The sequence below is a fragment of the Lepisma saccharinum genome, chromosome 8 (assembly GCF_977018435.1).
Source record: "Lepisma saccharinum chromosome 8, izLepSacc3.1, whole genome shotgun sequence".
Classification (NCBI taxonomy): domain Eukaryota; kingdom Metazoa; phylum Arthropoda; class Insecta; order Zygentoma; family Lepismatidae; genus Lepisma; species Lepisma saccharinum.
In genome coordinates, this window is record NC_139236.1 from 68,919,045 (window position 1) to 68,943,668 (window position 24,624).

The 24,624-nt window shown below is 35.7% G+C and overlaps 1 protein-coding gene across 1 annotated transcript; it reads right to left on the reverse strand.

The window, feature by feature from the left end:
- Positions 1-5,674: 5,674 nt before the first annotated feature.
- Positions 5,675-24,113, reverse strand: LOC145991093 (V-type proton ATPase subunit B). The gene is made up of 9 exons (XM_083126828.1): positions 23,993-24,113; positions 20,629-20,783; positions 17,310-17,481; positions 15,770-15,909; positions 14,123-14,269; positions 13,090-13,420; positions 10,002-10,189; positions 8,093-8,222; positions 5,675-7,000 (listed from the first exon to the last, which is right to left on the reverse strand). The coding sequence occupies exons 1-9, from the start codon at positions 24,069-24,071 to the stop codon at positions 6,846-6,848; spliced, it is 1,497 nt and encodes a 498-aa protein (XP_082982954.1). The 5' UTR covers positions 24,072-24,113; the 3' UTR covers positions 5,675-6,845.
- Between the last annotated feature and the right edge of the window lie 511 nt (positions 24,114-24,624).

Sequence of the window (24,624 nt, forward strand, 5' to 3'; positions counted from 1 at the left end):
TCAAACACTAGGTGACGTCACTTCAATGAAGAGCTTATTTCAAGCCTATGAATCTTTTAGGACACAACCAGCCAATATTGATTGAAGTAGGTTATTTTAAGTCTCTTTTCTATATATATATATATACACACAGGGTGTCGCAAAACTCTTTCAACAACGCTTCAGTGCTGGTAGATATCATAAAAGCAAGTAACTTTTCCCTATAAAGTTTACCTCGAAAGCGCTTAGTTTCTGAGCTATAAGAGCTTAAAATATATCCTGTACGTATGCAACCCAACACAGCAAACGTTTGCTCTCACATAACTACCAGGGGCGCGTAGCAGGGTTGCCACTAGCGTTCCTCGTTAAGAGAGACGACTTGTAAACAACAACTTGGGAGTCTTGCCTGAGCAAAATCCACAACATTAATGATACTTGCGATGTTTTAAGAAGCATTCACAATATTTATAAACTGGCCAAGACAAATGATGTGCAGATTGATATTCAAGATTAGCTAGTCATTCTAAAATATCTCCATAATTGATTGATTGATTTGGTTTATTTTAATTCGCTTTTCTGCCACCTTTGGCTAATCGCGAAGATGAGGATGATATGATGAAATAACAAATGACACCAATGTCTATGCCAAGATTTAAACCCGAGACACCTGGCGCCGTAGCGAGCTGTGCTAACCACATCACCGCAGAGTGTTTCGTGTATCATGCAACATCAACGATTGCAAGGGACACGTGAGATAAAGGAAGGAAATCTACGAACGAACCAATGTAAACATAATGTGTTTGCTGCCTCGTTTCGAACACGCAGACTGTAATGTTATTACAACTTATTTGAAAATTATTCCTATCTTGTGCTAGCGTTATTGCTAATCGTGTTTGTCTCATAAAGAAATAATTGCAAGGCTCTTATAATTTAATGATTGATTTGTTTTATTTTCCTTCGCTTTATGTACCACTTTTGGCTAATTTGCGAAGATGGGGATGAGTGATGATAGCATGAAATTGATGAATGGACACTCACAAACATCCATGCCCAAGCTGGGATTCGAAACCAAGACCACTGTCTTATTTTAGAAAACAGTGGAAACCTTTAAATTTTACCGACAACTGATATGCATGTAAGAAAAAAAATGTGTTTTAAAAGTGGGTGTCAAGAAAATTCCAACGATTATTTGCAATACTAGGAACATGCGAATTAAAAACTCTCATTCAATTAAAAACTCAAACTGGTTCATCATGAATGCTCTATTAAAAAAGTTGTAGGAAGAAATTGATATTTCATTGAAAGGAATTACATTGAGTTCGGTGCCTACTGCCTGTGCTAGTTTGTTCCGCACTTCACGATATCGTTTGATATTGGTTCATCAAGAGAAATCCTCGTAATTTACACTCTTTTCATGTATGGGAATTAGTTTTCTCATTATGTGTCTTTGCTTCGCATTGTTATCATCGAACGTGAAAGAAAAATAATAAAAAGGAAACCATTGAGTACACGTCATAAGTTGTACATATTTATCATTCATTGTAGCAACTTGATATCGACATTGAAATGTAAGAGTAACATTTTTGGAAGGCACCGAAATGTCAACTTTTAGTTCACCCTGGAAACAACGTTTTGTAGCAGATGAGCGAGATTCTGACATCTAGATGAATTTCTGGGATAATTCTTGTGAATTTCTATTCTTCTCATTGTACGTCATTTTTCTGCACTTTGAGGCAAATAGTAAATATGAAGACGAAAGATCCAGTGACACCTTTGTCCAGGTCGGAACTCGTGTCCAGAACATTCGGTAGAGAGATCATGTGTTGATTACTAAACGTACTCAGTCACCGACGTGGCTCAAGAATATTCATCTGCCGGAGATTTTTGTTTCTTTTCAGTATAGAGGTTTGCCTGCTTTTTATAACGAACTCGATTTGCAATAGCGCTAGTTCACAATTTTCTAATAAATAAATTGTAATAACATTACAGTCTGCGTGTTCGAAACGAGGCAGCAAACACATCATGTTTACATTGGTTCGTTCGTGGATTTCTCCTATCTCACGTGTCCCTTGCAATTGTTGATATTGCATGATACACGAACACTCCGCGGTGATGTGGTTAGCACAGCTCGCTATGGCGCCAGGTGTCACGGGTTTAAATCCTGGCATAGACATTGGTGTCATTTGTTATTTCATTATATCATCCTCATCTTCGCGATTAGCCAAAGGTGGCAGAAAAGCGAATTAAAATAAACCAACTCAATCAATCAATTATGGAGATATTTTAGAACGAGTAATCTTGAATTTCAGTCTGCCCATTATTTGTCTTGGCCAGTTTATAAATATTGTGAATGCTTCTTAAAACATCGCAATATCATTAATGTTGTGGATTTTGCTCAGGCAAGACTCCCAAGTTGTTGTTTTCAAGTCGTCTCTCTTAATGAGGAACGCTAGTGGCAACCCTGCTACGCGCCCCTGGTAGTTATGTCAGAGCAAACGTTTGCATACGTACAGGATAGATTTTAAGCGCTTATAGCGCAGAAACTAAATGCTTTCGATGTAAACTTTATAGGGAAAAGTTTCTTGTTTTTATGATATCTACTAGCACCCAAGCGTTGTTGAAAGAGTTTTGCGACACCCTGTGTGTGCGTATGTGTGTGTGTGTGTATATATATATATATATATATATATATATATATATATATATATATATATATATATATATATATATATATATATATATATATATATATATATATATATATATATATATATATATATATATATATATATGATGAAGGAACACTCACAAAGAACATCAATGCCCATGTCGGGATCTGAACACAGGACTCTGGCATCATAGTGTGCTAACCACTCCACCACAGAGGCCGTGACTTGAATGTTAAGGATATGAATATTTCAATTGAAAATATATCAAGAAATGTGTAAAAGAAGGTAAATACAGGGTGTTATTGGAAGAGGGGATGAAGGTAGCACTTGGAAGTGGAAATTCAAATTGGAGATTGGGGAATGTTTGTTTGATCATTGGAAATAGCTGGGGGATACTCTGACTCTTCCTTCGATAGAATGGTAGGAGCAGCTACAAAACACCAACCCACTCCTTCACATATTTTCATTGTTTTACCAGTATGTATAACACTATCTTTCTTTGCACAAAAATATTCATTATCACTTGACCTACACACAGATACTGCATGCTACCTCAAGGTATGTGGAGTATGGGTGTGCAGGATCCCGAAAAGTCGGGACCAGGATCGGGAAAAAAAAATTCCCGTCCCAATCCCGACTTCAGGAAATGACTTTCAGACTTTTCAGGATCCCGAGCAGTCGGGAAATACCGAATGGTCATTTTAGAAAGTTGTTAATTCTAGACGTTTTCTGCATTGTAAGTTTCTGGAACTTATTGGAAATTGTTAGTTTTTATTCCAGAAATTAAAAAAAAAACAATCATTTAACCCTTAAACGGGCAACCAGTGTCTATCAGACACTGTTGGTTATATTTTTTTGTCACATACTCCAAATGATACTTCCTGCGAACATGATATTTTTTGACTTTGTTTCTATCTTTTTTCTCATTTCACAATATTTGACTTTGTTTGATAAAGAAGATCAGGTGTAAAAAAAAATATTTTCCATTTCACTTACGTAAACGGGCAAGCAGTGTCTGTCGGACACAGTGTACAATTGATATGTAAAGAAGTCTACTTGAATATGTATTAACAAATGTTTAATAAAAAATAAAGTATTTAATAAGACCACACAAGAATATTATTAATGCTAAAATAGAAAAATATGAGCAAATAAAACTATTTCCTCTCACTACCTTCCGGCCTAACATGTTTCATATACTATGCTGAAAAAATTACAACATGCAATTACGATGATGATGACTATGAATACAAGAATTATGGACATAACAATGATGATTAGGTTAAATATCATGTTACTCGCTTGATTCCACAATGATGAAACATAAAAATTTTGCATTAGAAGGGCAAGATCCATTTAAAACAATGCAGTGTCCGATAGACACTGCTTGCCTGACACGTTACAAAAAAATAGCTTGCCCAGGTAAGGGTTTAAGTGAAGATATGTAGAATTCGAGATTTCCAGAGCTTCAGGAAATTTCCAGTCCCGAAAATTGCCCAAATTCATCGGGATATTGCAAATTTTTCCTGTCCCGAATGTCTGGATTTAAAAAATCCCCATCCAGACCCCAAAAATTGTCCCACACACCCCTAATATGGAGTGTCCACCACTGTTTCTATGGTTAACATGGTGACTTGAAACAGCTAGGAGGAAGCTCTCAGAAAAATTATCTAACTGGCGAGGATATAATCCTCATGTATCCTTCCTCGCTTAGAGCACTGAGTCAAGGGGAATGTACTCCCTCCAATTTTTGGCACTGAGGGAACCTCAATTTTTTTCCAATACCACACTGGTGGGTACATATATATTTTAATGCAGTCAAAATAAATAAGGAAAAGAAACATTGATTCTGTTTCTGAATGGCTGTTAGGAGCACAGTGAATACAAGACTAGATGCACTAGGCCAACCAACTAGCACAGCATGTTTGTGTACTTCGTGTGTTCTCAGCTCTTCGAGCAACAGGTAACAGGTTCTAAATTTCAATTGACAAGAGTTCCAAAAGGACCTCAGGACCCTGAAATAAACTTCCACAATGTCATCCTGGATTTGGAAGGTCCGAGATACTTTTTTATGCTGAAAGAGAAGCTTTAGACAACAACTCACTGGATGAAGAAATGTCTCTGCCAAGAATAAAATTCTGAGGTTGAGAGACATCAAAGATGAAAGAAAGAGCTCTGGAGATGCCAGATGAACCTCTAGACAAGAAATGAAGAGCCATGATCACATGTAAATGGAAAAAAGGTTCACTGTATTTGCAAGATGTAGATTCAAAGTTTGGGTTCAGTCTACACATCATAAGAGTGTTATGGAAGTTAGGGCAAAACCTTCAGCAACTACATGAATAAATTTTGGATTGCAGAATCTTGCTTTCAACTCACTGCAAAAATTTGAAGACCTGAAGGGCTTCTAGATTTCGTCATGCAGTATGGAGATGGGATTGTTTAACCCAATATGCATATTGCTACAAAAAATGGTAACCATTTCAATTTCCATTACCAGCTGGGAGAGATCATTCAACACATTAAAAATGATTGTTTCCTATGTGACTACCTATGGTGCATGATCTTTATCTATTATGTGTGAAGAGGGAAGTGAAAAAAGCATGTTTGTAAATGAAGACAAAAAAAGTAATATTGTAATTTGGTCATACATGATAGAAAAAATATAATGTTAAATGATTTTGACTGTTAGTATGAATTTTAATTTTTGCTCAAACGTTGTTGTGCTTCTGGCTGTAAATAAAAACACCAGCATTTTAAAATGACTAGTTTTCTACTCTCCCTTTTCATTGCTACAGCAGAAACTAAGAAATGGGTCACACTGCGGTATCTTTAAATCACAGGTGGTAAAAAATGTAACTCAAGAGGCTGGTCATTGCAATAGGTAGCACTTTATGAATTAATTACTAATCTTTCACTTTGTGAATTAAATTTTTATTCAAAAACTGGTACTGCAAACTGACAGAAATGAAATTGATTGTTTTCTTCTGCATAAATGAATGTCTTTTTGCAATGAAACACAAATGTAACAGACAATTCAACAATCTTTATTTCTTAACTGACAATTCTTTCTACGCAATACATTACACATTTTTTTAACAGGACAAGGTTCCCCATGAACATTACTACTAATCTAATGCAAAATACTGTTAAGTTACAACAGTATTAACAATGCAATTGCACAATCATTAATACTGTGTAATGTTCGCAAGCAACAAATTTATTGCAAGTACTTAAAATTTGTTCACTGCATGAGGATGAACTCAAAGAATATACATCACTGGGTACAGACTTGTGCATATATGTAACTTTCACTGATATATATAAAGAAAATAGGAAGTATTATGATTTTATGGAATGTTATTCAAAGCAGAAAAAAAATTCAAAACATTCATTCAAATGCAAACATGACTTATCCAGGGCTGAAATCAGAATTACATATGCAGCTCTGCATTGAGTATTGGGAAGCAATACTGGACACCTTTTCCGAAGAAAATCTGTGACAAATTACAGTCAACAATACATGCATTTAAATGTACTCTTGCACTCACTCATACTGTACATACATATGCAACTCACACGTGCACAGACACCCTTCTGTGGTAATGCCACAGTCTAGTACTTGTACTAAGTACAACCTAGGAAAAACATACGAAAAAAATATATTTTACCAACAAGAATGATTATGTACTTGATTTTTACAGAACTGGAAAAAAAAATATATGAAATTACTACCACTGATATGAATAAAGGCACAGCCCCCACATACACAAATATCACATCCATAAATCTGAAATTATGGTACAGAAATCAGGCAAAAACACTCAAAAGTTCTTACATTAGCCATTTAAAAAATCAACAACACAGTAATTCCTTTCCCAAGATGACATTTATGATGTTACAGGAAAACAGTGGAGAAACAGGCCAGTATTGTCTTTTTAAAAACCTGTCTGTGTGTTTGTATGTATATTATATGCTCTTTACAACATAGGAACATCTTGAACGATGTACATTCAAAAACAAAACTATTCCAAAACAGAGATCAATCAATGGATTATGCATACTTCCTGTACAAAATTCAAAACTCTTATTTCATTTACAAGACAATATCTCTTTTTCTTATTTTCTGAAGTACAAGCTACCATCTTATACTACACTGTACATTCTACTAGGGCCATTATTGATGCCTTTATCCATTTACTTGTTTTGACTTTGACCGTGACGGGAATCTCTTGGGTAGAATTCTGCAAGCACACTGGCAGGAATACGCTTCAGCATCTCCTTGGGGAAGATACGCAGCAGTTGCCATCCAATGTCCAGGGACTCAAAGACTGAACGATTTTCATAGTTTCCTGCAAGGTAAAATAAAATAATCATGGAAGGAATACAAACTCAATAAGATTGGTAACAGAAAATATTTGATTCAAATTCTCTGATCTTCCACTTTGTGAATATTCCCAAGATATCTGTGATCCCAACAAATGGCCTATTTTGTGGGTTTCAGCTTCAAAATTCATATTAACACATGAAGAAGGTTCATTAAAAACAAAATGTATGTAAACACCTACGGAAACCAAGCATGAGATATGGAAACAGACTATCTTGTGTAACATCTTTTTCAGAGTTAAAAATCAAATAATATCCACATTTTAAAGGAAAATTTCCAAGTACCCTCTGTTAAGGTGACATTGACAAGTGAACACAAGGATGTGCTTTGTATCCACTGTACAAGTTGTGTTAATCACTGATTTCAAATTGAAATACATAACTAGAAATTGATTTGGTATAAGCTGGAACTTAATCCAAAAATTCATAACATGCATATCATTCTTTAACTTTTAAGTTGTGACTCGATTAAAAACTGAATATGGATCTGTGTTTTTCTGTTTTTTTTTACCAAACCAACAGAGCTATAAGCCAACATCTTACTTTACCGGAGATCTCTTTATACTATGTCAATTCCAGGCACAATACATTAGATATTTCCACCCATTTATGGGAACTACCTTACAGAATATCTTATTGGTACAGACTACAAACATTAACTACTTGAACTTTAGCCAGTTGATTCTATAACTCCATCTCCCAAACGAACCTAATATCCCTGATGTTGAAATCAGACTCTTTTAGTTACTGTTCAAGTTGTTCCTGATTCTTTTTCCAACCTCCAAAGATTGCACTTTCAAAATTCGCCTCATAACTATTCTAATTCCATCAAATGCTATATACACATTCTTTTGAAAGAAACGTTAGCTTCAACATGGAATTAGTCATAATTGGACAATGAAAATTCCAAATACATAGACTATAATGAAGAAAATGGTTTGCATTAATTTGTAAACAACATTACAAGGTACACAATTTTTTTTTTTTAATGAGCTGTGCAATTTATGGGAACTAACACAATCCTGACCCACTCTCACAACATAGTGTGAATTACTTACCTTGTGTAATGAAGTTCTTCTCAAACTTGGTCAGGAACTCCAGATACAGCAGATCATCAGCTGACAAGGCTTCTTCACCCACCACAGCTTTCATGGCCTGCACATCCTTACCAATGGCATAGCAAGCATACTGTACAAGAAAGAAAATTTTATAAGCACATTAGCAAACCTAAATCAAATTGATCTAGTTATATGGAATAATTTAACATATGGAGTTATGTTCTAACTTAATTGTGAAAAATGTTCCTTTCTGCACATATACAGCTCACCACAAACAACAGCTGATTGATCCTTATGCATCATATCAGGATTGCTACGAGTATTTGATTAATGAAATTCCCTGACATTTCCAGGCTTTTCAGTCCAAAAATGTAATTTTCCAGACATGTTTATCATAATTTTTGCATTTGAACCTTGTGTTTTTAAATTAAATATATAATCCATTAATTATTATGAATATTCACTTTCACAACTTTTTTTAATGCAAATTCCATTCTACACACACAAGAACACGTGAAAATTCGAAGAGTAAAATGTACAATTACAATCGGCATCAAATGTATTGAGTGCTACAATCACGTGCATCTAGCCTGACGGCTAAGGTAACAGAGGTACATTATTTCACCATAACAGATCTCCACAATATAAAAACAGAAAAAGTTCATAAACCAAACAAAATTTTTCATTTTCTGGCGGATTTATAATATTGTACAAAATGCTGCTTTCTTGCTAACATTTATAAGTGTTAGTTATCAATCAGATATCTGGACTGCAAGTTTTACTTTGATACTCTTTCTAATATCTAGTATTATAAAAGTGAAAATTTATTACAGAAGTTCGAAGGAACCATAATTTGGAAAAGAACTAATAAATAAGTTTCTGAACAATCTTTCTTTGGAGTGGAATCACAAGAACCAAATCCAGAAGTGGAAGTGAACTGCTTGTTCATTTTGCAACTTTTTCGCTTGCAGACTCCAAAATGCATGTAAATTCCAGACAATCTGCAAAATTTCCTGACATTTCCCTGTTTTCCAGACACGTAGCAACCCTGCATATGCAGTGGAGTGTAACAGCCGATCTTCGCTATTGGTATTAAATTCTGGCAATGTCTCCCAGTGTACCTCTCTCTTCCTGGGGTCATCATAAGTAGTGACTAAGGGTAAGTAAATACCACTTTGGGTAAGTAAATACCACTTTGAAGTGATACCAATATTCTTAGATTTCCACTGATCCAGATGCTTGAAAATTGTAATGATTAAAAGTAGTTCAAAATTAGTGGACAAGTATTTCATTCTAATTGTTGGCATCAATGTACCATATTTTTGGTTTAAAATATTAAAAAGTACACCAGAATAAAAAAAATACCTGCTAAGTAATCACAAAATACAAATTTTTCCCATAATATTGGCACAAAACCAATGGAAACAAAACCAATGGAAACTACGAATTTTACATAACTTTCAGGATATTTAGACTGCTAAAGTGCTGTATGCTATTTTTTTAAGACCCTGTGAATGGTGAAAATCGGATATTACCAATACATCAGCTTCGGTCAGCCCTAGCACTAACATTTATAGGCACACAACTGATTAACATGACAATATGAAACACTGAATAGTGTGGAACTTTTATTATTATTATTATTATTTTTGGAGACCAAAGTGAAAAACTTAAAATGCAGGAATTCATTTCATAACATTATGTTCTATTTTGACCATGAGGTGTGCTCATTCATTGCTCTCTGCCCTAATGGGAATGTTCTTAACGAACTCCAGGTTTTTCAATCTAGTGCCTAATGCTACAAGCAAGCACAGGATCAACAATCTATAATGTAGGAAAACGTGAAATCCAAAAAACGTAAAATCAGGGATTCACCATATTTCCCTCATGAGGTAGCAAAGAAACTTACCAATTGATTTGATACGTCTGCATGATCCTTGCGAGTCATGCCCTCACCAATAGCAGACTTCATCAATCGACTGAGAGATGGCAGCACGTTGATTGGTGGATAGATCTGCCTGTTGTGAAGCTGTCTGTCTACATACATCTGTCCCTCTGTGATGTAGCCAGTCAAATCAGGGATGGGATGAGTGATATCTGAAAGCAGGAAGTTCATTCATAATACACATTTCATTGGGTAAAATAGCAGAATTCTGCATCTCATTCTTTATAACTACATTTTTATGAGCACAAAAATCACACTTCTTGGTTATGTTTCATGACAGAGAAGAATTATTTTCACGGTGTATTTCATTGGGCCCGTTCCGAAAATCGCGTTTAACGAGTTATGGTAACTGGCTGTTCCATAAGTGCTTCCGTGCGTTTCATTATGCTGTCCCAAAAGTCACATTCCGTGTGTTTTGTGTAAGAACGAGATTCACCAAACGCACGGGCCAGGAGGCTGGTTTGTTCCGTGAGAATAGTCTGCTCCTTGCAGACAAAGGGCGTGCTGATGGATTCAAACTGCACTAGTTCGGAATATGTATTATAATTTTAACAGAGATCGATATGAAGCAACATGCACAAGATGAGTATGCCTTGACAGTTCTTAGAATGTGATTAAAATGAGTAACAGTATCCACAGTAGACTTTATTTTTGCCATAAGGACATTCCTTCCGCTGATGCCATGCTGAAACTTTCTCTAAACAAAATGCTGCGCCTGCGCTTTCGCCTAGAGTGTCCCATAAGTCTGTAAAATAACTGGTTTCACCAGATTCACGAGCCCAGTTATTTTCGTTGAATGCGTTCCTTTCGTTAAGACTTTCGGAACGCACCCATTATGAATAGCTATTGTATCACTTTTGACTAGTCACAACAGTAAGCGAGATATGAAACTGATGATGGAATACTGACAAACATCACATTCAGGTCAGCACTTCATCCTGGAGGTTTCATACTAAGACTGTCAAGTCAACCATTCAAAGTGTTCATGCACTAAAAATATTTATCTAACCTACTTACTACAACTGGGATGTCTTATGTACAACATATAAACCTAACAATGCGATAGAATCAAGAGCTAATTTTGACAGAAAATAAATTTTCAACTTTGGGTTTAAACAAAGTGGAATTTTGTTTCATATAACACACACACATATTTCTCTTAATTTACACTTGGTAAAAGAAGCTTTCATTCTTACTTTTATCCACGAATTTGTTTTTTCTTTTTCGATTAATTTCAGTGGCCACTGCCACCATCCTCGTTGGAACAGTACAGCAAGTTCCAACGAGGATGGTGGCAGTGGCCACTGAAATTAATCGAAAAAGAAAAAACAGCTTCGTGGATAAAACTGAGTACTAGTTTCTCGTATTATATACTACCGTGTCTCTCTTTTCCCAATTATGAATGGGGGTTGTAAATGAGAAAAAAGAAACTGATGCATGCACTATGCAGAAACAGTACCAATAATTTTTTTTATCACGTATACTTCAAATTTATGTTTATATATGTATATGAAAAACACACATCCACTTAATCTTTCCTGGTTTCAATTGGCATCTCTTGACACCATTTTACACAAATAGTGTACCTATGTAGGTACAAACAATTACAACAAATGAATTGAAGAAAGATGAATTGAAATAAAAGTACAAAAAAAAAGCATGCTCCAGAACCAAGTTTCTGATGCACAACCATGGAGATTGGCTTATTTACATGTCACAGTGAATACTTCATATATTACTAATGCTGCATCACCTTTTCAAAAATAACATTTTGTCTTCTGCTATATCAAAATATGTACCACAAATAAGTTCAATCTAGAATAATGAGATAGCATATAACTGCTCAAGCATGCTAGTCCTAGCTTCATATTCCACACTGTTATGTTAGTCATCAAATCTTTGTAGGAAACAAGACATGCTAAGCAGTGGCGACTCGTGGCTTTTTCAGAGTGTAGGAAGAAGTTATGGTAAACTGAGGAAGGTTTGAAAAATGGGTTCAATTACATTCACACGTTTTGCTTGTACTACCCATTGCATTTAGAATGTTAGCTGCAGGCCCATGCTCAAGGTGTGGCAAGGGGTCCTTGCTCCTCACTTTGAACTACGAAATATTTAAATGTGAACGTATAAGATTTTGCAAAAAATATATATTTTCTTCCCCCTCCCTGTTGTCGTGTGGATTGACGATAATAAAAATGGTTACTTAATCTTCTAAATTGTGCTAGGATTAATTATTATTTTATTCTGGATAAATGTAATTGTGCATCTACTTTTCTAGTTTTGAACTTGTGTTACTTATTTTTAACAGTTATGTAATAGTGTAAATTTCCCCCAAAAATTGTTTAAAATGGTGCAACAAACTACATGGTTTCAACATCGAAATTAAAAAGGTTTGGGAAAATTGTTTACCCCCAACTTTCTACAGATTTCCTACCATAAAATCTCCTGACAAACTAAATTGGACAGGATGAAGAAGAGACAGAGGATGGATGGATCATGGCATGGTTGTAAAAAAGCTTTCCACTGGATCGGCATACTCCCTTTTGTTTGAAACATGTCTGCTGGTGAAGTAGAAAAAAGATTTGGACATAATTTTATTTTTATTTCCTGAAAACATATTCCTTTGAATTTGATTTCCCTCTCCCAGTGATTGGCATTTGCAGATTATGCTAGATATGCTAGTGCCAACAAAGATCAAATTGAGCTTGATTTAGTAATATTTTGTTGGGGTTGGCATCTTCCCCCACTCCCTTGCACCCCCCCCACCCCACCCATCTGTCTGTAGGATATCCGCAGAGATTCCTCAGCGAGTGGCAGAAAAGCCCTTGTCCATAGTCTTTAGACTGCTACTGGAGCGAGTCAACTCTTGACAGTAACTAACCTAGGCAATTGTACGTACGGATTTCGCTCATAATTTTATAACGCACATTAAACTCCTAAAAAGTAGAAAACTGGAAACAAGTAAAAATGAACTGTAGGAAGTTCCTCACTTCGTACATGGAGAAACTGTCCCTGATGCTAAGCACATATTACCAATGAAAATTCAACTTACCATCATTAGGCATAGTCAAGATAGGGATCTGTGTGATGGAACCATTCCTGCCCTCCACTCGACCAGCCCTCTCATAAATGGTGGCTAAATCTGTGTACATGTAACCGGGGAAACCTCTTCGGCCAGGTACCTCTTCTCTTGCAGCTGATACTTCTCGCAGAGCCTCAGCGTAGGAGCTCATGTCTGTTAGGATGACCAGCACGTGATTCTCACACTGGTACGCAAGGAATTCAGCAGCAGTCAGCGCCAGACGAGGGGTGATGATTCTCTCAATGGTTGGATCGTTGGCCAAATTCAAGAACAGGCACACATTCTCCATAGAGCCATTTTCCTATAACAGAATGATGATTCAGTCTACTTAGTTTTCCAAAACTGTCAACATTTGTCGCACAAGAAATTGTCTAAGTGCTCTTTATACACAGACTTATCGGGACTGACCCTACAATCTAAAATGAGATCCAAACTTGTGAAATGTGTTCCAACCAAGAATTGAACAAGGTACTTATTGACAATTTGCTGTATTGCATGTAATGTAAGTGTTGAAGTATGAAAGGTAGTTTCAAACATTAACATTCACTGAAAGTACTTTTCTCATGGATGCAAAGAATTGACTTTTCACTACATCATGTGTTCAATAAGGGAGTATTTTATTCATGGCAGTGTAAAAATGACATGAAAATTCATAACATCTTCCAGCATAATGTAAATTATACACATATTTGTGCATGTTGAATTCTACATATGGTTAAACTTTGTTTTCCTTACAACATTTGACACACAGTTGCATGAAATTTTCTTAGTTTCTAGTTTGGCAGTTTTTGTCATAAATAAGCTAACTGCTTTTTCAGTTATATTTAGAAACAATTGCACAATTCGTAGTGAATAAAGTTTTGGCAAAGCACACTATTTTCAAAAACACCATTTCAGAGCAGGTATGGGACTTACAATGAGAACCTTCAAATTTATAACCATCTACATTTAACGATATTCTCATGAGAAAATATTTCACCTTGTTCTGGTGTACACAACTCACTTCGAAATCCTGTTTGAAAAATCTGGCAGTTTCCATGTTGACACCCATAGCAGCAAACACAATGGCAAAGTTATCTTCATGAGCATCGAGAACAGACTTTCCTGGCAACTTAACCAACCCAGCCTGTCTACAGATCTGAGCTGCAATCTGAAAGTAAACATTCATGTAAGAATATCATGTCAAAACTGCCCATTGTGATATTTTTAAATGTTCTCTAATCTTTAAGCTGTATAACGTGATGAAACATTCAATGATAAATTTAAGTAGTTTTGGAGCAAAGAAAAGGTGGATTGATTTAAATTTGCGATTTAAATCAGTAGATTTATTTTTAAAAAATCAATGATTTAAATCACTGTAAATACATACTTTATAGAATAATGTACGATTTTGTAGATATCAGAATCAATTTTGGTGAAAGTACATTAATTTCGTAATCATTTAATGGAAACAAACCAAGGAAAATAAAGTAAACAAAATATATGTATTGATTGTGTGAAGCTCATATGAAAGGAAATGTAATAAATAAACACACTTAAATCTCTCGATTTAAAATTCAATAATTTTTATAGGCAAAAATAGCAAACATTTTTTGTAAAATAATATACAAAATACTAATCATGTTAAACTGTAAATAATGTCATTATTACTATACTGTAAATAAAATGCCAGCTGATATTTTGCAAACTATTGTTAACAAAATCACCAAAATTCATCTATGAAGACTAGAGAAAATATGTTAAGTTACAATTATACCCAGAATGTTTTATTTTCTCTGAAAGAAAAGTTACTCAAATTATTATAGTTTCATTAACACATTCAACAAACATTTCCAATATTTATTGTTTCTTTTTCAATTTACATAATATGCTGTTTTTGTTCATATTACATTCAAACTGAATACATGCTACCACAAAACCTTTAACGAACAAAATTTTTATGGTGGCAGGTACGGGAATTTTGCCTCCCATTCTATGAAGGACTACTCCACTTGTAACTTTATGCATCATGGGTTGTATAAGAAGGTTCTATGCTCCAAAACTTTGAATATTTGCTCTTGAATACCAAAAATACAGAACTTATGAAATAACAATTTTGTTATTCAATGTGCCTAATAATCAGTCAAATAAAGTAATGTTAAAGTTTATGGTAATGAGTTGGAAATGAATTGAGAGCCTGGAAAAGAAAATCCATAAAGCAGGCAAGTTAGTAAGTTCACTTTACACCTAAACAGAACAGCACCTAGAATTTAAAATGAGATTTAAAGTAGTTTCAGCTTAGAGAAAATTTGATGTCTGACTCTATTGGCTACCACAATCAGGCATGTACCTAGAACCACATATGGGGACAAAATGTCTCTCATATAATACTAATAATACAATAAAGTTTATATTTAATAGACCAATAAGACTAATGTCTATTAATTATTATTATTGGATGAACACGTCAAAATATAATATAAGAATAGAGATAACATCAGGTATACAAAATTAAACCAGTATCTTGCTTATTTAAATTTGGACCGTCTTTTTGGAGGATGATCCTCCCGCCAGTCTCAATACAACATTGCACACGATACAAATGGAGCAAACTGTATTTCTAGTGGTCACAGTTCTTTACAAAATAAGGAACTATATGCTAAGAACTTGCCTCGTTGTGAGGTAGACCAGCAGCTGAGAAAATTGGGATCTTCTGCCCTCGGGCGATTGAGTTCATCACATCAATAGCAGAGATGCCAGTCTGGATCATTTCCTCGGGATAAATTCGAGACCAGGGATTGATGGGTTGACCTGCAGTATAAAAATACATTAACCATTCAAGTGACGGAAGATTAACCATATAATTATTCTTAATTTTGCACACTTGCCTCCTTACAGAATTATCATTAAGGCTGGCATAGATAACTCACTCCTAATGAACCCCACAACTGTTTGTCCTGCCTTTTTTCCTACCTCCAAACTTATCTCTGAGAAGAGACACAAAGTGTCTTATTTTCAAATATATTGTGCTGCCAGTCTTTCTTTAGTTAAGGGCAAGAACAATGATTTTCCCTGCATGTAGTATAAGAAGCTTTTTCACACATGCTTGAGAGGTTTACTGTGCATAGCAATCCAAACAGAAATACCACCACCATTAAACATTTTGGATGCACTGTATTATTTAATATATGCCATAGATTCAATAATATTCCAACTGTTACAAATGACAGAAAAAATCTGTGACCTGGCTTTGAAATGTACTAAATTTGATTTCCAGCATCAGAATAACTATGTGATTTCCATATAAATCAAATTACATACCTCAGTAACTGATTAAATGCTAACACCCAATTTTTAGAGAGGGGGGGGGGAGGATTGATTGATTTGAGTTGGTGTTTTAAGTCCAAGTCCACTTTATATACAGTAATGTTAATCGGAACTGGACCTACAGATTAAAGTGGGATCCAAAAGCACAATGTATCCTACCCAGGACCCCTTGATTATAAGGTGACCACGGTACCACTGTGGCATGGAGAAGGTAGAGGGGAGGGGAGCGAGTTTGTAATTTTTGTGTTGGTAATTTTAGTTTATATGCACATTCACTTACTATTAGGAGACGTCATAAACTGAATAAAATCTCATCATTTTGAGATTCACTGGGAAGAAAGAAAATTTGTAATAACCAAGACTTAATTAATGTATTTGTATTATATCACTTTTCTGTCACTTCTGGCCAACAGTGACAATGAAGAAGAGTGATTAGATGAAATTGAAAAAAGTGCACAAAGAACACCCAGGCTGGGATTTGAACCTGCAAACATTAGTAGCAAGGAAAATTGAACATTAAAGGGGCTGTAATTACTTTATAATTTTAATACATAACTATGCATACAATACATATAATTACATAACTTGTTTCTTCAATGGCTGAAATTCTGTAATATGCTCAACAAAATTTCAGTCTGTGAAGAAACAAAAGTTCTTACAAAAACTAATTATAAAATGAATGTAGCCACATGGGCCATTTGCAGAGATACACATCACACTGTGGTTTCAAACAATTTATACATTCTGCATATAAAAATTCCTTACTATTTTTATAGTAAACACAAGAAAATTAGTAAAGTTCTTATCCTTGTGAAACTTCACTATCATTTTGAGAAAGTAAAACTGTGGGATCATCAAGTTTTACTAGTGCAATCACTACTTACCTTGAATATCTAAAAAGTCCTCAGCCATAATTGGAGGTCCCTTATCAATTGGCTTTCCACTACCGTTGAAGACACGTCCCAACATGTCTTCAGACACGGGAGTCCTTAAGATGTCGCCAGTGAACTCGCATAGTGTGTTCTTTGCATCAATGCCTGATGTGCCCTCAAATACCTGGCAAGAGAGTTTAATTGCTATGAATATTTTGTCACAACCAAATTAACCTTCAACACAAAGAATATGAAAGCAAATCACAAAACTTCTATACTGTTTGTAATCGATGTTGTCTTCACCACAAAGAGTGCATCACTTAGACAGTGTTAAAGCATACACACCCACTGCTTTCACATTATAAAAAAGTATTCTACATATTCTAGTTGAAGATATGTGCAATGCTGGTGAAAATCATGAATAGGGAGTGGTCATTGACACTTACAGGAATTCTACAAATTGTGGTAGTCACCTTGCTGACATGTTTGAATTTCCCACATGCATCCCCAAACTGCTAGTCATAGCACAAAAAGGAAGGACTTAACCCAGCTTCTATGAGTATATATATTGACTGAATCAATACTAATGCATGGAAGTAACAGTTAGCTGACAAAATGAAAGAAAAGAAAATACGTAAAATAGCAGTACAAATAAAATGCTATTGAAAAATAGTGTAAAATTAGAACAGTCTGTAAGAAATACAAGGATAAGGGAAGAGCTGAAGCAATCATTTACAACCACTCATCGAGAGACACATGAAGTGATTTGGTCATGCAGCCACAATGGAGTTTCTTGAGGTAAAACCACTAGGAAGAAGAAGTAATTCTCTGAATGTTGGTATGGGTAAGAACACAGTGAAGCAAAAGGACACGGAGACAGGTCAGGCTATAAAAATTTTTGGGATACAATGAACAGGCAGTCACTTCGCTCCTCCTGCACAAACAGCTTCTACACGACTGCCAATTCTTTTACCATTATTATTGCAATTTTCTTTTAGATAAAATGTCCACTGGCGTTGGTAGTAGATTGATCTTTTTATATTCGTAAAGAAAAGGAGGGGCATTTAAACATTTTCTTCGCCTAGGTATGGGGCTACGTGCTTCCAACCTTTGCCAAGATGGTATTCAACATAATGCAATGCATATCACAGCTTTATCTCTATTTTCTGCCACCAATTGAGCTTTCATTTCACTCATATTAGAGCATTTTCAGTCTATTTATGTCTCAGTAGCATGTGAAAAGGAAAGGTAAGAGAGTTGCTTCGAGGGGAGAGTAACCTTGAGTGGGCCAATCACAGAGCCTGCCACTTTGGACGGAGGGACCTAAGATCAAACCGTGTTTGTTCCATGTAACCTCGGGGTGTGTTCTTGCCAGGAGCGGGGCTCCACTAGGTTTTCCCCCATTAAACTCCATGGGTTTGAATTACCTGAAACTTGTCCCCATGAATTTCTGGCGATGTGCAACGTGATTTGTGCTTCACTGTGTTTTTACCCTAACAATGGTTCTACATTAGCATATAATGTTAACTGAACATCATCCATTGTCAAGTTCTTATACCTATACTTATTCTAACATGTTTCGAGAGAGCACCTCTTGTGTGTTTAGGTGAACACATTCCCCCCCCCCCCCCCCGTAATGGACAGATCTGCTATTTTACCACAAATCTGGTGCAGTAACCAACCACCCCACCTCCCAGAATTCTGTATCACTATTAGCACCACTTATGCTACTATCTCACTAGCCTATATTTGAAATGCAACATTTTTAATATTTTGCTTTGACATAGCCGCATCTCCCTCTGTACTGCAGGCATCTCACAGTGTGTGCTGGTTTTCAGTTATTTGATTTCCAGATCTGGCAGGCATTTTTTTTTCTATTTTTGTTCGTAGTGTAAGATAGAAGCACTAGACAATTGAAAATCTCCAATTAACATTGCATACCACTAGGAAAAAGGCTTAGAATTAGACTAGGGAAGGGATCTGAGGAACTAATGGAAGAAGTAGGAAGGAAATTAGGGAGTAATTACAAGAGATTAAAAAGATAAGGAACAGACAAGAATGAAAACAGTGGATGGACAAGACAAGACTGAACACTCCTGATGCTATAAACAGCATAAGAGGTACAGAAAGAAGTACATAGAAGTATGATTCCCACAATAAATAGTAGTACAGTAATATTCAAATGTATCTCGCATCTGTCTATGGTCAGTGTGGTCATTGGAAGTTAAGGCTAAGTTAAGCAACAGCTCTGAAGCTTGTGTCAGCTGCTGTGATATATACATACAGATATAAACACGGCCAGAATTACTGCAGTCGATGTTTCGGTGCATATCATGGGTATGACTCATTGCACCAAACTCAAAACACCTTCTTACTAATCACCCTATTTATTCATGGTTAGGTTTAAAACCCTTAGCATGAATACAGTAGATTGAGAATAACAGAAAAAGCATTTAACCCGATATCAGAAGGCGAAATAGAGCACTTGACCAAGAAGTTTGATGCGATGCGAGAGACCCTCATGTCACATGGCATTTGTTTGGAAGTGGACATGTGTGTGCAGTGTGGCAAGTACTTGTGAACCAAAATTGGGCAGTGTTCCGATATATTCAGCATTATTGAATTTTTCGGCCGGGACACAGATTTATTTCCGTGCATTGCAGAAGGATGATTAGTGACTGGGTACAAGAAATGTGTCAAGTGTAGTAGACACGAAGAAATGTTGAAAATACAGCAGCGAGCAGTGTTTGTTGGTGGAATACCAATTTAGGTGTTCCAAATTTGGATTGCTCCACTCTGACATTTTCTTCAATTATATTTCTGTGGTCTTGTACATTTTCCTTTCATCACATCTACTCCGGTAAGTACTTTACAGTGGGTCAATGGCTGCAACCAATCATAAACCATAGTACTTTCAACTCCTTGCTTACGTCGATTAAGATTAAACATTCTTTACAGTAAAAAAAGGTCACATTGACAGGAGCGGTGGAAATTTTTCTATAAAAATTCAAATTTTCCCCTGAGAAAAAAATAGACAAGTAGTATATTTCGAATACAGTAATCACTAATCAAAACAGATTAGTGTCATGCTACATTGCAAGTTTTTGTTTTATTTTAAGTACAATTTTCCCCCAGAAATTCCCCAATACACTGGTTCTTATCTAAGGTTGGGCTCCTCCTGAAAAGAAATCCTTGCTATGCCCCAGTGATGCATGCAGCTTGACATGGTAATCTTTTTAAATGCATGCTAGTAGTCACTTCACATATATTAACAACATTGAGTTTGACAAAAATTATTAAACCTATGCTTCTCCTCATACTATGCACATACCTGTACAACAGCTTTTGATCCACTGACTTCCAAAACTTGACCAGACCGGGTTGATCCATCAGCCAAACGCAGCTCCACAATCTCTGCAAACTTTGGGAACTTGACATCATCCAAAATAACTAATGGGCCATTTACACCTGATACTGTCTTGTATGCTGCAAATAAAAATGTCTTGTAAATTTGTATATGGAAACCAAACATGGAGTAAAACAGCTATGCTGACATTGGTTAAGAACCTGTATTTAAATTGCAAGATTACAATTTTCAAATTATGTATGTTCATTCACACAATGACAATTTACATGATACATTCACAAAAAAGTGAGAAAGTATAAAAAAGAAACAGCATACATGTTTTGAATTATGTACAACCATTAGAATTCATGCAAGAACTGTATCCTGAGATACGAGAACTTCCTTTTTTTGTAAAACTATCATATGTGGGAAATCGCTCTAACTCGATCATTCTCTACTTTTTTACATTTGTACTTACCTATTGTGCATTGCGAAACATTGTTTAAAAAGGGACATCGCTTTTTTTAACAAAATTAGTACCTATTGTCGACATATCGAGTAATTATTGTTCGTTCTTTGCTCGCTTCCTGAAGATGCAAAATGGCGGGCAAATCTTGACTAGTGTTGTGTTTCAAACGGCAAAGCAGAGTTTCAAACTTCTGGTAAAAATCTGATATTCCCCGGACACCTATAACTTCTTCGTTTTGTCAATTTTTGACATTTGTACTTACCTATCTGCTTCACGAAACATTCTTTAAGGTGTATTCACGTTTTTCGTCCTGGAATCTGTGGGAAATTTAAACTAAAAAATTAATTTTGTTTGAAATTTTTGAGTCAAAATTTCCCACGGATTCTGGGCTCCGCCCCTGGGGTAATTGACCTACCACCCCCAACAGCTAACGCAGCCCCGCCTCCACTCTGGTTCCCCAGCTTCATCTATAGAGTCCCTGTTAAAGGCATGTTAGAAATTGGCCACAGTCACCTGCCCCCAAATGAGCCCCAAACTTTTAAATTTGAAGATATCCGTTACATTACACAAAACCTTCCAGATGTTTGACAATGCTACAGGAACTTATTACCGTAAGTAGTTTCTTCTGTAAAAATGAAGAAATCTGTCCGGGAAATATCAGATTAGTACCCCAAAAACCATTCACGATAGCCCCATGCACCATCATGGTAAGGTTGCTTTAGGTTGGGCAATATATTGAAAAAAACGGTAAAAATGTCATATCCGGGAAATGGATTTCTTCAAATTTACAGGAGAAAGTACTTATGGTTTCTGTGTAATTTCGGAAGGTCACAGAAGTGATTTCTCCCATTTTTCAATGTATTTGGCAGCTAAATCATGTTTTTTTTTCTGTAATAATATCCATCCGATGCACGAAAGCTGTTGCACGCATTTCCATCCATGTACTTGAACCAGATGTTGCGAGCATCTGATGACGTAATCCCGGCAAGTGTTTCCAAAAGCACAGTTTTTTCGGTAACACTTTACTATATGGGTGACAGATTTCGGAGCGATTTTACAATACCGGGAATTTCTCCATTTTGTTTGAAATTCGGCACTCACTAAATTAGGGCTCCTAATCACGAATCTGAAGTTAAAATTTGGCGCTCACATGTCAAACTTGCAAAATAAGAGGGTCAGTCATCGCAACCGACAATGCACAATTGCTCATTATTTATCGCAAGAACGAAATATATATATTCCTGATATTACTACGACCCTAAAATTTAACTATGTTTCCTAACCTAACCACGTGCCAATTGTTCGTGGGGCTATCCATAATTCAGGAATTTCTATACGTGCGCGCCAAATTTTAAGTGCAGATTCGTGATTACGAGACCCAAATTAGTAAGTATCCGAAATTTCAAACAAATTGGAGAAATTCCCTGTATTGTTAAATTATACCCGGATTTCTTACTTTTTACAGGAGAAAGTACTTCCGCAAATCATTTTCTGTAGCATTGTGGAAGTTCGTGAATGTAGTTTTGATCCATTTTAATGCGAATGCATGTTGTTTTTTTGCGAAAATCTCTTTCAGACACGCTGTTTCTGCGGCTGCCATTTGCTTTCTGCATGAGAGCACAATGTTCTGTGTGTTAGATGACGTAAACCCCATACTCAGTGTTTCAAACTCTCCGTGTTTTCACTATAACATGACGTGTAGAGTATTTTTGTAAAAAAAATTTAACTATGCTTGCCTAACCTAACCTTACGGAAAATGGTTTTTGGGGCTAACGTGAATGGTTTGCGTGGTATTAACATAATTTCAAATCCAGGCACGAAAGTAGGTATTTTCCGGTGAACAAGGTTGCAACACTGCATAAATCGACGAAACACTCTCACAACGTGTGATGAACCAGTATACTATCGCCATAATGTGTTACATAATCGAAATGACGAGTAACAGTAAGTAGTCGTTAAATGTAAAAGATAGACATTATTTTCGTTAGAAATTCATTATTTCACCTAAAGAAATGTTCTGCAATGCAGAATAGTACATTAGCAATGTAAAAAATTGGGAAATAAATGATTTATAGGTGTCACCTTTATAGTAAAGTAGTACCCAATGTAAATCACCTACAGATAGTAGTTTATACAATATTCTAGTTCAAATAGAACTTGGACCAGCTCCGACTTGTACTAAACAGTCACATAAAATTAAAATTACTTTCATCTTTATAGGATATTTTTAAAAAAGGAGGAATATGTGAAACCTCACTCCCAATACATAACGCAAGGCAAAAATGGAACTGTTTTTCACACTCGGCACTTTAAATGGGAGGAGGTCATTAAGTATTATTCACAATATGACATTTAAAATTTGCGGTTTAAATTCCATAAGCGTTAATAAAAGTGCATTGAAGTTACTGGAAGCAACATCGACAACCAATTAAGTCAATTTAGCCTACATAACAGACAACAAAGTCCATTTGAAGTGTGCAACAAAGTGCAAGGGGTTACGTAAAACATACGTATTTTGAAATTTCTCTTCTGTTGCACGTTTTGACATCAGCAAACATTCAACATATTCTTTTTCGGCCGGTTGAATATACCGTTCTGTTGCTGAATTTTGAAACAGACCATGTAACATTCACTAAACATCAGAGAAAATTTCACCCTTTAGTAGCTTTTAAGCAACAAACAATATAAGATTGTACACGCATATTTATGAAAAAAATACATGTGATTACAAGAAAGCTAACAGTGCACTCGGTGAAGGGAGCTTTGACTTTCCTTCTGCTCGGCTGACCCACCCACATAGTGAAAATTGTAACACATACAGAAACTTTATGACACGAAATAGTAACTATATTACTACAAGCAATAATTGCTGGAACTTACTTAATCGTGGTTGTAGAATATAATCTCTTGAAACGGCCAATTTATGCTCAGCTCGAGCCTGCTTCAAACTCAACGACATGTTGTCTGCTCTCACTGGATCAGTCACGTGAAGTCACGTGAGTCACCTACTGGCTGAAACTGGTCTTATATATTCGTCGCTAGATGGCTCTGAATAGAATTGTTTAGCACGCAGAGTTTTAAAAAGTATGAACATTTTCCCGATTTTCTGTTATTATAGCGCAAAATATTATAAATTATTTTTCATTACTTTTCTAATATTTAATAAAAATTTCAACGAATTCCACTTTTAATCTTTACGCCAGTGAAAACTCAAATAGAGGATGTTAATTCAGAACGACCTTACTCTTTCAATTACGAAGTCTGTGCTAAATTTTTGCCTTGTAGGCTACATAACTTACATATCCAAAGGTAAGATTCCATTAGAAATATTATCCTGGGACTAGAGCACTTTATGATTGATCCGAAAGCTATAAATATACGTATTTCCGTATTGTTGGAGTCTTGGAGAGGTGATCTACTAAATAAATGTGCATTTCAATTTTTGTACGATAGGTTAGTTATTAGGAGAGGCCACATGGTTGCCTTTTAAAATTAAAAATATAGACAACCAT